General features: G+C 51.9%; 1 protein-coding gene across 3 annotated transcripts; it reads left to right on the top strand.

The window, feature by feature from the left end:
• The first annotated feature begins 1,050 nt into the window (after positions 1-1,050).
• RETSAT (retinol saturase) lies at positions 1,051-15,121 on the top strand. 3 transcript variants are annotated; one of them, XM_042981859.1, is made up of 11 exons: positions 1,051-1,234; positions 4,233-4,415; positions 4,757-4,998; positions 5,529-5,730; positions 6,196-6,393; positions 8,371-8,490; positions 12,445-12,583; positions 12,806-12,915; positions 12,996-13,162; positions 13,378-13,537; positions 14,267-15,121. In XM_042981859.1, exons 1-11 carry the CDS (start codon positions 1,054-1,056, stop codon positions 14,284-14,286), a joined length of 1,722 nt encoding a protein of 573 aa, XP_042837793.1. In that variant the 5' UTR covers positions 1,051-1,053; the 3' UTR covers positions 14,287-15,121. The 3 variants fall into 3 exon arrangements, with proteins under 3 accessions (XP_042837793.1, XP_007082335.2, XP_042837792.1); XM_007082273.3 differs by having other exon boundaries at positions 13,791-15,121; XM_042981858.1 differs by having other exon boundaries at positions 13,378-15,121.
• The last annotated feature ends 103 nt before the right edge of the window (positions 15,122-15,224 follow it).

Below are 15,224 nucleotides of genomic sequence, written 5' to 3'. Positions count from 1 at the left end.
ATTAGGCTAGTTCCTTATAGTTGGGCCCAAGGAAATGGCCTTCCTCTAAGGACGGATCCTTTACCAAATTAAGGATTTATGGTGCACCCACTTTAGGCAAGGAGCTACATTAAGGGATATGATTTTCAAACTTCCTGCTGGAGCTTTCACTCTCTGAATAGGTATTTAATACAGAAACTGGGTCCATACGTTAAATACAAATGACCACGTAGGTCTGACAGTCCTTCTTTAATCCTTTCATCAGGCTTGTCGCTGGCAGCTCCCCGACCCTCACTACCCCACGGAAGGAGGGTAGGTGCCGTGGGGCCCCAACCTCCGGCTTGGGGGCGCCTCCGGGCTCCCGCCGCAGGCAACGCCATCCACTGGGCCGCCGCGGTCGAGGGCGGAACGTTTGGCCATCGCGGGATGGGGGGGGGGGGGGGTGGGCACAGGGCTGGGTGCTCGCCGGCTGTGACTCGCGATCTCAGCAGGAATCTCACTCCATCAAGAAACCCCGCCAGACTGGGGCTGTGTGGATTCCGGTCGGAAACCTCCTCGCCACTAGGTACTGAAAACAGGTAAGCAACTTGCCTCGGGTCATTCGGCGAGCCCTCGGCAGAGCGCGGACCAGAACCCAGGCATCCTGGGTCCCGGACGGGATTCTCTCTCGGGCCTGCAGCTCCCAGGCTTGTCTAGGTCCGGGACGACCATCTCCACTCCACGCGTCCTCCGCAGAGTTGGGGGCTCGCGGGCCGCGACCAAGGCTCCCGGGCCTTCCCAGTCTCCGTCAGCCCCCGGCCGCCCCGCGCGTGCGCACGGCGTCCCGGCTCAGCCTCCGGGCCCGGAGCGCCCCGCCTCCCGGCAGCCTGGGAAACTTGGCGCTGCAGGAGTACGAGCCGCCCGGAGGGCCAGTCCGCGCCGGACTCCTGGCTCCAGGCCGGAAAGGTTCTGGCTGATCAAAGGTCGATGTTGCCTCCGCCTCCTGGCCGGGAAGGATAAATACGAGCGGCGGAGGCGCGCAGTACAGGCTGGGGGTCGTGGCTGTGGACCCCGTCCTTGGGCCCCGCCGGCGCTATGTGGCTTTCGCTGCTGCTGCTGCTGCTGCTGCTGGTTGTGCCGCTGTTGGCGGTCCTCTGCAAAGGGCACCTGCGGCCGTTCGCAGGCAGCTCCCCGAACCCCTTCTCCGAGGACGTCAGGCGGCCCTCCGCGCCGCTGGTGACCGACAAAGAGGCCAGGAAAAAGGTTCTCAAGCAAGGTCAGCGAAAAGGGCTCCAAGGCTGTACTTGGGCGGCCTCTCAGGTTTGCGTTCCGATTCCAACACGGCGATCCGCTGCCCACCTGGGCCTCAGTTTCCCCATATGTAAAGTGCTGGGAGGGCTTCCTTGAAAGTGGAGGCGCCCCGCTTTCGTGTCTCCTACCGGTGACAGACTTTGCCCAAGCAGGCCCCCAGGCCATAGTGGCCCCACGGGCGGGGGTCCTGTCCTCCGCTTGCTGAGGTCATGGCGATGAAGTTTTGGGGGTGATGGTGGGGTGGTCCTGAGCCTGGGGCCAAAAAAAAATTCTTGGTGCCAAAAGGTGATTTTTATTAAAGCACAGGGACAGGACCCATGGGCAGGAAGAGCTGCACTGAGGTTGTGACAGTTAACTCATTATATACCCTCAGGTTGGGAGGGGGTCAGGGATAGAGTAAGTCGCTAAGGTATTTTGGAAGCAAGGTTTCTAGGACCTTGAGGGGCGAGCTGTTGCTAGGGAAACACCAATTACCGTTTAACAGAACCTCAGTCATGAGAGGTTCTATTACATCTATACATAGATGTATATTGGGAGGCCATACGCTTGGAGTATGATTGCCAACATATATTTTGGGGTAATTGAGATAAAGGAAGTAGACTTACAAGATGGGTCCTCAAGGTTGTGACAATGCTAAGCTCAGGTTCTCTTTTGCCCCTAGCAAAGTGCCATCATTGAAACAGCTAAGCTCCGACAGGGAGGTCACTCTACCAGTTTCAAGGACTCGTCAATGGGCTGTAGGCAGTAAGGGAATTTAATTTTTCATTTGCCTTAGTTTCCCACATCACCATGGCAAGCACTTAAACCCTTTTCCTTTGTTCTTGGGTAGCCAGGAGTGTCCAAGGATTATCACACAGATCCCACCTGGAGTTGGGTGTGTGTGTTGGGGGGGGGGGTACTAGATTGTGTTTTGCCCCTCAGCCTGCCTCATGCTCCCTCACCAATGGCATAGCCAGGAACAGGTCCATGACCCGCAGGATAGACAAGAAGAGACCTTTCCCCCACTTGGTTATAAGACCTTAACTTTCCCCCTTACTCTCCCCCATGGTTCAAGGGCATGGAGGAGCTGCACATCTCTTCCAACCCATGTGGGAAATTGTATTTCGCCCATCAAGTGATTTGAGTGGCTATGCCTCGTCCCAACTCTTATGGTTGGTTCTAAAACTTTGGGAGAGGCTCAACAGGGTGCCTCAGGCTGAGAGCTGCTCTTTGGTCAACCAGAGTATCTCCACTATCATCTTTAGAACATACTTTGGGGTTCCTCATAAGGTTTAAAGAAAGGGTTGTGCTGCTTTAAGAAAAAAAAGTTAGATCTCCTCTTTGATCTCCAAGGTCCCTCCCACTTGTAAATTTTAGAATTCTGTGTGACACATCTTGTGACACGGGCGGAGACAATACTGTTTTAAGTGGAAAGACTGTTAGTCTGAACTTCTGAGATGAGGGTTTTAGCTTGGATTCTGTCATTAATTTACTGCATAGCCATTATTAGCAAATTACTCCACTTCTCTCGGGTTGGTCTAGAAGTGAGATGACTGGGGCACCTGGATGGCTCAGCTGGTTGAGCGTCTGACTTCAGCTCAGGTCATGATCTCACGGTCCGTGAGTTCAAGCCCCACGTCGGGCTCTGTGCTGTCAGTTCAGAGCCTGGAGCCTGCTGCAGATTCTGTGTCTCCCTCTCTCTCTGCCCCTCTCCCACCCGCACTCTCTCTATCAAAAAATGAATAAACATTAAAAAAAATTAAAAAAAAAATAAAAATGAGATGACTGATGTAACTTTTTCCAGCCAGGTTGTGTGATCTATTAGTGGATCATGAACTGGATTTAGTAGGTTGTATTTCAAAATGTAGTAGAACAGAAAATATCAGAGTCATCATACATAGTTCTGTAATACTTCTATTTCAGTTATTGTGAAACTTCAACTCCCGTTATTTAGATTATATACTTATTTGTATTCTGAATTGTGATATAAAATGTGTTTTTCACTAGACGTTTTTCTTTTTTTAATGTTTATTTTTGAGAGAGAGAGAGACAGAGTGTGAACAGGAGAGGGGCAGAGAGAGAGGGAGACACAGAATCCGAAGCAGGCTCCAGGCTCTGAGCTGTCAGCACAGAGCCCGACTCGGGGCTCGAACTCAGGGACTGCGAGATCATGACCTGAGCTGAAGTCGGACACTTAACCGACTGAGCTACCCAGGCGCCCTAGACGTTTTTCTAAAAATGTTTGAAAAGTTAAAAGTTTCCCAAGTTCTCTTGCAGCTTGGAAAAATTCCAAATCTCAGTTCTTCAAGAATGATCTTTAAAGAACAGATCATGTGTTGAAGTGCCCACGTGGCACCATGTGCTGTCCTTTTATCTTGCTTAGGTGCTGATCCCTTAGTTCTGCCTCCAGACTTCTCTGATATGAAAGGGTGGTGCAATGATTTCTCAGCTCTGTCCTGCTCAAGCCTCTGCTTCAGGATCTTGAAGAACCATCATAGGACCAGGCTGTTCCACTGGTGCCTACAGACCCTGTATTTTTCAAAGATAACCGACTTGTGAATGGACAATTCCAAGAGCCACAGTCTGCCCACAGCACTCTCCTGTGTCCCCCGTTTCCTTGTTTCTTTCTTCCCTAGCTCTCTATCTGCACTTAAGTTTCTCAGCCTGTATTATTATTGTCAGCTTTCTATTTCTGTTTGTGATTTGTTTGCTTTCTTTAAAGTAGGTAAAATCCCCAGGTACATACTGGTTTTAGTTAAATCGGCTCCAGTAAAACCAAATCACTGTCTTTAATCTGCCTGGCTGGTCCTGAGTATTTCCCAGGTGCAATGTTTGAGATATTTTAGTCGGTTGCTCCATGCCAAACTGCACTGGAGTTTTCTTGCATTGTATAAGCTAGCAGAGCCTTCCTTGGTTTCCGTGTCTTTGCTCTTTTGCTGCCCCTGCCTGAGAAGCTCACCCTCCAACTCTTCCCTCTGCTGCAGCTTTCTCAGTCAGCCGAGTGCCAAAGAAGCTGGATGCAGTGGTGATCGGCAGTGGCTTTGGGGGCCTGGCTGCAGCTGCGATTCTAGCCAAAGCTGGCAAGCGAGTTCTGGTACTGGAACAACATACCAAGGCAGGAGGCTGTTGTCATACTTTTGGAAAGAATGGCCTGGAATTTGACACAGGTAAGGCTTGTGTGGGAAGGGGTTGGGAACATGGCTGTATCTTTAGGAGGCTTGGAGCAGCCACTGTGGGATGACACTGGACGTTTCTGTTGTTCTGGAGGCCCCAGCTTCTCTCTGGGCACCACTTTCTTTGTCTGACAGCCATCACCGCAGGGAGCTGAACTGGGTGGAGATCTGGTGGTTTCTGCTGCAGCACCTCCCCACAGAAAGTTGTGGGTAGCACTCTCCGGGCACGGACTCAGCCATGCAGGACTACCTCTTTCCTTTCGCTTCTTTTATCTACCGTTCCAGGGATCGGCTCCCTTATCCCTATGACACCTTGTTCTTCCGTCTCCCAACAGGAATCCATTATGTCGGGCACATGCAAGAGGGCAAGAGTAGCCGTTTTATCCTGGACCAGATCACTGAGGGGCAGCTGGAATGGGTCGCCTTGTCTTCTCCGTTTGACATCATGGTACTAGAAGGACCCAACGGCCGAAAAGAGTTCCCCATGTACAGTGGGAAGAAAGCTTACATTCAGGGCCTCAAGGAGAAGTTTCCCCAGGAGGAAGCTGCCATTGACAAATATATAAAGCTGGTTAAGGTAACATGGATGTGCTGAGGACCCCCCACCCCCACCCCCCGTTTATTCCCGACAAGGCTGACCTTCATTAGTGCAGCGACCGGTGGGCGAGGCAGAAAGGGAGGACCGGTCAAGTCTGCCCTGAACTTAGCCCTACCCTAGTTGGCCTCTGCCCAGCTGGGCCCTTTCTCTGGAGGCTGGACTTGACAGCAGGCACTCTCACTTTGGCCTCTGGCGGGAGGGGTTGGGGGGAGGACAGGAACCGTGTTCTCCTTTTGGACTAAGCTGGCTTCTGTGTGGTCAGATCACACCTGTTTTTACTTCATCTGAGACCAGATGGGATTTTTCGAAAGGAATTTGGGCAGGAAACCGAAATGCAGAAAAGGACTCATCTGAATGTGGAATGGGAAAAATTCACAGAGTACAGATTTTTAAAAATCCAAGTTCGGCCAGGGCTAAATGTTGCTGGGCCCCGGTGCTGGGCTGGTGCGCAGGCTATTGGAATGGTGATTCCGTTACAGTGGCTCCTCGCTGCTTATTTTTTTCCTCAGGCGGTGTCCCACGGAGTCGTCCTGGCCATCTTGTTGAAGACCCTCCCATTGCGCATAGCTCAGCTGCTCAGCAAGTGGGGGCCGCTCACCCATTTCTCTGCCTTTCTTCGTGCTTCCACCCAGAGCCTGGATGAGGTCCTGCGGCAGCTGCCGGCCTCCCCGGAGCTCCGGGCGGTGCTCAGCTACATCTTCCCCACTTACGGTGGGTACTGGCCTGGAGTCCTGGGCGGCTCCTGGAGGAGGAGGTGTTGCCCTCTTGGCTCTCAGTCTTTCTTCCTGAACCTGCCTGACTGAAGTGGAGCAGGATAAACCCAAGGCCCTCTGGAGCTCTTGGGTGAGAAGTCTGTCCACCTACCTGCTGGACTCCCTGGCACACATTCCCTGCGCCATGCCCTGGATGCTTTTCCTTTTCAGCCAACCGTGTCCTCCCTCGTCTCAGCAGCATGTCACTCTGAGGGAGGACATTCCCACTGGCCCCCGGATCTGTAAGGTACCCTGTGTTTGGATGGCAATAGATAGGCCCTCTGGCTGCCCTTAGCCCTGGGGATCATTTGGATCCTGGGGTGGGCAGACCGAGGCTTGCGTGCTTTTTGACAGGAATCTGTCTTCCTCTTTAAATGCTGCTGCCACCTGCTCTGGCCTCATCGCCCCTTCCTTTCTTCTGTAGGTGTGACCCCCAGGCACAGTGCCTTCTCCATGCACGCCCTGGTGACGAACCACTACATGGAAGGGGCCTTTTATCCCCGAGGGGGTACCAGTGAGATCGCTTTCCACACCATCCCTGTGATTCAGCGGGCCGGGGGCGCTGTCCTGACCAGCGCTACTGTGCAGAGTGTGTTGCTGGACTCCACTGGGAAAGCCTGTGGTGAGAGCCCCGCATCGTGCTTCATGGCTCCTGGGCTGGGGTGGGAGAGAAGTGGGGTGCAGAGAGAAACAAGCACAAGGTATAGAAAAACCGACCTCCTCACGGGGAGTTCAGGGCTAAAATTGCCCAGAGCAGGGGCTCAGGGAAAGCGATTAGAAAGGACGCAGGAAGGATAAAGGATTGCATGGTTCCCAAAGACCAGTATTTGATCATTTATTCCATAGGTAAAAATAGGGATCCAGTAATCCAAGATCCCCTTGAATGTAGGGGCTGTGCCTTTTTTTTTTTTTTTAAGTTTATTTATTTTGAGAGAGAGAGAGAGAGAGAGAGAGAGAGAGAGCGCACACCAATAGGGGAGGGGCAGAGAGAGACGGAGAGGAAGAGAACCCAAGCAGGCTGTGCACCACCAGCACACAGCCTGACGTGGAGCTCGAACCCACAAACTGTGAGATCATGACCTGAGCCAAAGTCAAGAGCCAGATGCTTAACTGACTGAGCCATCCGGGTGCCCTTGGGGCTGTGTCTTTATGCCTGTAGATCTTACCACATAATAGAGGCTCCATACATGTTTGTTTAGTGATTGGTGGGATGAATAAATAACCTGGGCACTTGAAAGGGCATTGTGGAGGCCAGCGAGATGCTCTGTCCTCAACCTGTAAATGGCAGAGTGGAGCCTAGAATCTCGTTATCCTGGCTCGGGTCTTTACTGCCACCTGCCCAGAGCATCAGAATTCCACCGTGGATGAATTCTGTGGGGAGAGGGTGTGTGCAGGGAAGGACTCTGGTAAACAGAACAGGCCATCCATGATTAGGGGGTGCTTAAAGAAACATCAGGGAAGGAGACAGAGAGAGACCTGAAAGAAGAGGGCTGGTGTGACAGTGAATTCACCAGAGGAGTCTTTCAAGGAGGAGGTGTGTGGATGGCCCACTGCACAAAAAAATCAAGGGAGAAAAGGTCATCAGCGATCTCTGAGAATACATTTGTAGAAGAGACTAGGAAGTTGCTGGGTGAGACCGGAGAGGTGGTTGGTTGTGTGAGATTTTTCTCTGATGTCCACAAGCAAGTTCCTCTTCCAGCCAGAAGAGGTCCTTGAAGCAAGGTAGGTTTATCAGTTCAATTAAATTCAGTTCAGAATATTACTCGTATTTTTCAGGTGCTAGGTGATAAAAGATGGAGATAAAAAGATGAGATGGCTATAAAGAAAATCTGTAATTCAAGAAGTTTCTAATCATAGGGAAGATCATTGAGATGTAAAGTGTCATACAGAGGTACAGACTAAGGATGGAGGAAGGAGGACAGAGGTGCTTGAGGCAGGTCATAAAGGGTGAGAAGAAGCTAGCCCGAGCTTTTGGGATGTTCCAGGCAGGGGGAACAGAATGTGCAAAGGCACGGATGCATGAAAGAGCTGACTATTTTTAGGTGTCTGGAAGTAGGTTGAACCCAAAGATGCTACTGTTTTTATAGGTCAAAGTGGTTGAATATCAGCTGTTTGATATGGTACCACCTAATAGTTTAGTGCGTGTGGCCAGGGACAAGGCTGGAGACACAGAAGGAACCAGATCTTGGAAGGCTGGTACAAGACTTTGGAGTTTATCTTACAGAGGTTGTGGTGTCATTGGAGGGTCTCAGAGTATTTTGGAAATAGAAGTCTGGCAGCAGTGAAGACGGGCCTGGGATTCCAGTGGAAGGGCTTCAGCCCATGAACTTTGTCACGGTTAGTGTGGAGGTTTGGCTACAGAAAAGGGTGCCCACATGGTGTGGGGAGAGAGCCAGGGAAGGTAAGTGCACAAGCGACCGTGGGGTTAGGCGGAGAATGCTTGAGGATGTTTCACTTGCTTTGCAGTTTTGCCTGGAGCCTGCCTGCCTGACCATAGCTGGGCTGGATGCCCAGGTCTAAGAAGATAAAGTGTAGGCTGGGAGAGATCTGTGTAAAGTCTGGAGTGCAAAGAACCTCAGCCAAGCTCTTGTGCCTGCAGGTGTCACTGTGAAGAAGGGTCAGGAGCTGGTGAACATCTATTGCCCCATCGTGATCTCCAACGCAGGACTCTTCAATACCTACAAGTACCTACTGCCAGAGAATGCCCGCTGTCTGCCAGGTAAAAGACTGGGCTACTTTGCTCTGCGAAGCTCCTAGCAGGGCCCCCTCTGGGGTTAGCCTGCCCAGCCAGGCTGGTGTTCTTGCTCCTCTTGACTGCCCTGTGACCATCCTTAAGCAGAACAGGTGAGCAAGAGCACACCATCTTTAGCATCTGTTCCCAGCAAGACCTCTGTGTTTAGGGGTTGGGAAGCAGCTTTCTTTGTATTGAATCACCCCCACAGACCCCTTGGTCCTTATCTCTCATTCCGTCCTTGGCCTGTTTACCCCTTATCCCCTATAACCTCACCCGCTTTGCCCTCTTCTCTTTCAAGTCTGTTGCCTGTTTTCAGCTTCCCCAGATCTTAGAGCTAATAGTTCATGATGGTGGGTAGCGTCCTAAAGGAACGCTTCTTGGGTTTGTGGTATGAATCCTACTTTTTTCCCTGAATTCTTCACTTTGAGTGGGAAAGCCTGGTCTGACATCAGTAAAGGAAGCTAAGGCCAGCATGGAGAAGAAAGTCTTGCTATAATTGTTGTGTGCTTTATTTGGGACCCAAGGTTCTATTTTTTTTTTTTTTTTTTTGCCTCTTTCAAGAACCAGCTACTTGCTGGGGCTGAAGCTGCGGGAGTACCCTTCTGGCTTTCTTCTGTCCCTTGAGCTCTGGGCTTGTGCTTGAAATCTGGGGCCCGGACAGAAATAACCCTCAATGCAGCCTTCTCTTCTGATAGGCTGTGTCCAAACATAATAAAAGCCTGGTTTTGGGGGGTGAGGGGCAGTAGGCATATCTGTGGGTGAGCCCTTTCTTGGTAAGTCTGTGTGAGAGGCTTTACCTTTGTCGTGGCACGTGATCCTCACTGCCACCTGGGAGACAGATGTCATCATCCTAATGTTTATGGGGCCGGAGGAGAAGTGAGACCCATACGGGTGAAGTGACTTCCCAAGGCCACCCGGGTGAAAGCAGCAAAGCTGAGATGAGAACACTGGTGGTTCTGACTTGAAAGCCTGGGTCCTTGGCCCCGTCCGGACTGAGAAATGTGGAGCTTCACTCAGCTGGGCCTCAACTGGCGTCTGTTGCCAGAGAAGGCCTGTCCTCCCTCACGCTGCGTGGGGTGTGGCAAACTGGCCGGTGGCAGGGCAGCTGGCAGACTTTGCGTTTGGCACTTCCTGCCTCCCTGCCTCCCAGGACCCCTGAACCCTGGCTCTGATGGGTCCCAGTGCCCCTCCCCCTGCTTGCCTCCTCCCCAGGGCGCCTTGTCAGGAGTTACAAGTTTAGCTTGCCCTCCCTTAGCTAGTTACAGTGTTTACTGCTTTTATGTATCTAATCTAATGGCACAAGCCCCAACTGGCTGAAAAACCATTTGCCCCCTTAGGAGGAGCAGTTGGATGTTGTCTCAGATGAATCCCCGTTTGAGAGCATTTCAGGCAGTGGCAGCCAAGGTGCTTAACTCAGGAGACCCCCAGGTGCTGGGACTCCTTTGTTTCCACCTGCTTTGGGGGTGGGGGTTCTCATGGGTCTATCTACCTCTCAGAGTTGAGAACCAGATGTCTGGTGGCCTTTGGGGCAGGCAGTGCTGGCTGGAGTCGTGTGGAGGTGGGGTGGTCAGGCAGAGGGAGCCTCTGTGAATAGGAGCACTTTTCTTAAGTCCACTGCTGGGCCTTCAGGAGGTTCCTGGAGATGGTTTGGAGAGGAAGTTGTTTGAGTGGGGAAGACTCGTCAGACAGTATCAGTAAGGGAAGCTGAGGCTGGCATGGAGAAAAAAGCCTGGATATAATTGTGTGCCTTATTTGGGACCCAAGGTTCTATTTTTCTGCCAGGTATGTGGTTCCTGGACCCCATCCTTCTAGTTGGGAGAAAAAGGAAAAGGAAGGGCTAGGTGGGGTAGTTACTGTTCTTAAGGGCCTCTGGAGACCTAGATGGTTTCACTCCTGGGCCCCCTGTTTTCTCCATGATCACCCCCATCCCACCTGGAGAGGGGGAGCCGGCAGTGAGATTAGCCCCAGATGCTGGAACCCGGGTGAGAAGGTGCTCCTACGGCCCCAGGGCAGCCCGCCATCCCTCCCTGTGGCGGTGGAAACCCACATTCCCCTTCTGTCCTGATTGCACCCCCATGGCCTAGTGGTCTGTCATTCTCTTACTTGTGGTCCTACTGGAATTGCTATCCCGCCTCCTTTCACTCTCAAAAGCCTGTTTTGGATGATAAATCCTATGGTCACCCTACACATAGCACTCAGCTCTTTGTAGCCTCTATTAGGAAAGCCAACTTCTTTCACGAAAGCCTCTTTTCCAGGAGACAGGCATCATATCTGATTCCTTGTAGTGTCCCCAAAGCCTAGCAGAGGATTCAGCACATTTTAGGTCCTCAACAAGTGCTTGTTTAACAAATTAAGCACAGTAGCCAGTGGCCCAGTTACCCCTCAGGCAGGTGGTGGTCCTGGGAATGGGAACAAAGGTAAGACTTTGTGGGAGCCATTTCCAGAAGGCTGGTCTGGGGTCATTTGTTGAGAGGTGGGGGAGCCCAGCTGCTTAGCTCCAGGGGACATCAGATGGCTCTCACAGAGGCTCTTGCCTGCTTCTACAGTGCTCTTCCCTCCTCCCCTACCTGAACCTAAAATGCCAGCTGGCAGGAACAGTGTTGGCATTTGTTCATCTGCGTTGCTTACCATTTTGAAGTCTTGTTCAGCCTGTTTAGCACATTAGGAATTATGTATATTTGCTCATTAGATGGCTTGTATTTTTTTTAATGCTTTTTAAATTTTGAAATCTTCATTTTGTTGTTGTTGTTTTAATGGTGAATCTGGTTGTTCCTTTATAGTTACTATTTGAACACCTATTTCAGGAGGGGTGGTATTTTTAAAAATTGTTTTTAACATTTATTTTATTTTTCAGAGACAGAGGGAGACAGAGTGTGAGCAGGGGAGGGGCAGAGAGAAGGAGACACAGAATCCAAAGCAGTCTCCAGGCTTGAGCTGTCAGCACAGAGCCTGACGTGGGGCTTGAACCCACGAACTGTGAGATCATGACCTGAGCCGAAGTCAGACACTCAACTGAGCTAGCCAGGCGCCCCTACATTTTCTTTTTTTTTAATGCTTATTTTAAGGGAGGGAGGGAGAGAGAGAGAGAGAGAGAGAGAGAGAGCGAGCGCACGCGCAGGAGAGGGGCAGAGAGAGAGGGAGACACAGAATCCAAAGCAGGCTCCAGGCTCTGAGCTGTCAGCACAGTGCCCGACACGGGGCTCAAACTCACAAACCGCGAGATCATGACCTGAGCCGAAGTCAGATGCTTAACCAGCTGAGTCACCCAGGTGCCCCTAGATGGCTTGTATTCAATGTAATATGGAAATCAAGGTTTATAACAAACTACTGTTTGTATGTATGGTCTGTATAGTGTGGAGCCCAGTAATCTGCTCATAACTTAAAGCCAATAGGGAAGATTGCAGGCACTGAGCCAGCTTAGAGAAGCTGGGCCTCCTGGGCCTTCAAGGGGGCTTAGAGCAGAAGTGGGGGGTGGGCAGAGGAGTGGGAGCCCGGGGGTGTGTTCTTACCAGGCAGAAGACAGAGAAGAGCAGGCCCCTGTCAACACTGTTATTTTAGTGTTAAAATAAGAGTTGTGAAGATGGGGGCGCCTGGGTGGCTCAGTCAGTTGAGCGGCCGACTTTGGCTCAGGTCATGATCTCACGGTCCGTGGGTTCGAGCCCCGCGTCGGGCTCTGTGCTGACAGCTCAGAGCCTGGAGCCTGCTTCCGATTCTGTGTCTCCCTCTCTCTGACCCTCCCCTGTTCATGCTCTGTCTCTCTCTGTCTCAAAAATAAATAAATGTTAAAAAAAAAAAAAAAAAAAAGAGTTGTGAAGATGGCCAGATGCTAAGCTGGTCACCAAGGGTGAGCCTGTGGATAAAGCAAGCAAATTCTTCCGGGGCAGGAAGCGGCTCCCCCTGCCGGCTGTGTTCACACGGCCCTCACCTCCACTTCGGCAGGTGTGAGGCAGCAGCTGGAGATGGTGCGGCCTGGCTTGAGCGCCTTCTGTGTTTTCATCGGCCTACGAGGCACCAAGGAGGACCTGGGGCTGCAGTCCACCAACTACTTTGTGTATTTTGAAACAGACTTCGACAAGGCGTAAGGCGTGTGTGTGCATGTGGGCGGGGGGGGGAGGGTGTCAGCTGGGGCCCACAGCCCACGGGGCTCTTGCCTCCTCCCCTGATGCTGGAGAATCCGCAGCAGTTACGGAGTGGGCCTCAGCTTCATCCCTGTGGGGGGTCCCGGGGGCTGGCCTGTCCTTGGGGCAGTGGCAGTGAGGAGCCAAGGCCTGGCATCGGCAGCCACAGCCCTCGCCCTCAGGATGGAGCACTACGTCTCGATGCCCAGGGAAAAGGCTGCAGAGCACTTGCCCATCCTCTTCATTGCCTCCTCCTCAGCCAAGGATCCCACTTGGGAGGACCGGTTCCCAGGTGGGCCTTTCGGTGGGGGGCGGCACGGGGGCCGGAACAGGGAAGGGGCCTGGCGTTAGTAACCCCAGCTGTGTCCCCAGACCGGTCCACGATGATCGTACTGGTGCCCACCTGCTATGAGTGGTTTGAAGAGTGGCAGGAGAAGGCAGAGGGAAAGCGGAACAGCGACTATGAGACACTCAAAAACTCCTTTGTTGAAGCCTCTCTGTCGGTTGTGATGAGGCTGTTCCCACAGCTGGAGGGGAAGGTAGGCAGGCAGACCATGTGGTAGTGACAACAAACCTCTCGGTGCCATTTCTGCTCTTTCTTTTGGGGAGGGAAATAAAGCCCTGAAATAACTAAGCTCCAGGGAAGGGCAGGGAACCCATGCAGGCATACAATTCAGTTGAGGAGGACAGAAAAGGGAGGAAACGAGGATCTCACAAGGCCCCACTCCCACTCTGCTGCCTTTTGTCTCCTCAGGTGGAGAGTGTGGTTGGAGGGTCCCCGCTGACCTACCAGTTCTATCTGGCTGCTCCCTGGGGTGCCTGCTATGGGGCCAGCCATGACCTGGACCGCCTACATCCTCATGTGATGACCTCCATGAGGGCCCAAAGCCCCATTCCCAACCTCTACTTGACAGGTACACTGCCCCATTTCTCTAGGGCCTACAACCCCGGGCCTCCCGGTCACCCAAAGTACTCTGTTCTGTCTGCAGATCCTACTGTCCCCTGCAGCCTTCCACATGGGGATGGGCTACCCCAGCAGGCTATGGACCCTGGTCCTGATGTAAAGCCATCCGTGGGTGGCCTAGCTTGGAGGGATGAACATGAGAGCCTTTGCTCCCTGTCCCCCTGCTTGGGGAAGATGCTCATGGGCCTGTGCTCGTCTCCTAGGCCAGGATGTCTTCACCTGTGGGTTGGTGGGGGCCTTGCAAGGGGCCCTACTGTGCAGCAGCACCATCCTGAAGCGGAACTTGTACCTAGACCTTAAGAATCTCAACTCAAGGATCCAGGCTCAGAAGAATTAGTCCAGAGTGGAGTCTGAGGAATTTGGCTGGTGCTATGGCACAGCCCTGGACTTAGCCATAATGTCTTCCTGTACTCGTTCTTTCCTCACAGAAGGCACTCTAACCTGTTTTTGATTTCTGAAGAGGTCTGACACACAGGTCACAGTTCTTCAATCACAGTTCTCAAGCTGCACCTCTTCCAGCTGGGCAGGTGATTGCTCAGAGCTAACACTGCTATCCCTGGTAAAAGGCCCGGGGTGGCCCAGTGACTTGGGCAGCCTGTTTGGTCAAGCAGTGCTTTGCACACTGCGCTCCCATCGCCTCCCAACCCAGAAGAGTCCAACTGAGTATTCTTTTGGTCAGGTGGACAGAACCCTCCATAGTCTTGGTCAGCTGAAGCAGATTGGGCCAGATGTCCTGAGGCTTCTCTTCCTTCATCCTCCTTGCTGCACCGAAGGAGTTCCATACTGCTGTTGGAAAAGGGTGCCTAGAGAGGTTTTTGTCAAAACCTGGGCATGGTTTTGGTTGTAGTTCCGTGGGTTCAGAGGCCCCCAGAGAGCCCGTTTTTGTTGGTTCCAGTGGGTCTTTCAGAGGGTGGGGAAACACCTAGGGTAGTCTCAATGTGGTTGTGGGAGTTGGGGGTAAAGACGTTAGCGAAGTATATATTGAAATGTCCAATTCACATGCAGCCAGGCCCTAGGTTTGTCTTCCTTATTTTCACAGTAACATTGGGTCTCCACTGGGTCAGCACCAAGATACCCTCATGGAGCTCAGTACCTGAGCCTCAAAAGTTTATCTTCCAAAAATCCACAGCAAAGGGTGATGTTAGCAGTTACGACACTGGACTGGAAAGATGAGTTCATGGGGGTTGAAGCAGACTGAAAGAACGTCCCAGGCCAAGGTTACAGCAGATGACAACCACAGAGGTAACTGATTGTAAGACAAATAATCCAGCCGCCTCCTAGACCTAGAACATGGGCTGCCTGGCGAGGAGGAGTGGGGCTGGAAATCAGTCAGGATCAGAATGTGGAAAGCTACGTAACGAGCGTACAAAGGTCAGGGATGGTGTTCCCATTTATTGGTACATACGGGGGGACTGGATGGAAAGGTGAACAAAGGCTGAAGTTTTTTTTTTTTAATGACCTTTCACTTGTATTAGGCCTTATTTCTATCAATTTGATTGCCATTTTAATAAATTTAATGTTTTTATAGCTTTAATATTTGAAATTTATTTTGGTTTCTGTGCAGTGATACAAAACTACATTGAAACGGCATTCAGAGAAGCTCAGGAAAACATTACGTACTGAAAAATACTTATCAT

Source organism: Panthera tigris, chromosome A3, assembly GCF_018350195.1.
Source record: "Panthera tigris isolate Pti1 chromosome A3, P.tigris_Pti1_mat1.1, whole genome shotgun sequence".
Taxonomy (NCBI): Eukaryota; Metazoa; Chordata; class Mammalia; order Carnivora; family Felidae; genus Panthera; species Panthera tigris.
The sequence above is the reverse complement of the archived record's forward strand: the minus strand, read 5'-3'. Positions and strand labels throughout refer to the sequence as shown.

Excerpts from the sequence above, each read along its gene's own strand:
- RETSAT (XM_042981858.1), top strand. The coding sequence starts at position 1,054 with ATGTGGCTTTCGCTGCTGCTGCTGCTGCTGCTGCTGGTTGTGCCGCTG. Across the intron at positions 1,235-4,232 it reads GAAAAAGGTTCTCAAGCAAG|CTTTCTCAGTCAGCCGAGTG; the intron begins GTCAGCGAAAAG and ends CCTCTGCTGCAG. Across the intron at positions 12,916-12,995 it reads TTGGGAGGACCGGTTCCCAG|ACCGGTCCACGATGATCGTA; the intron begins GTGGGCCTTTCG and ends CTGTGTCCCCAG.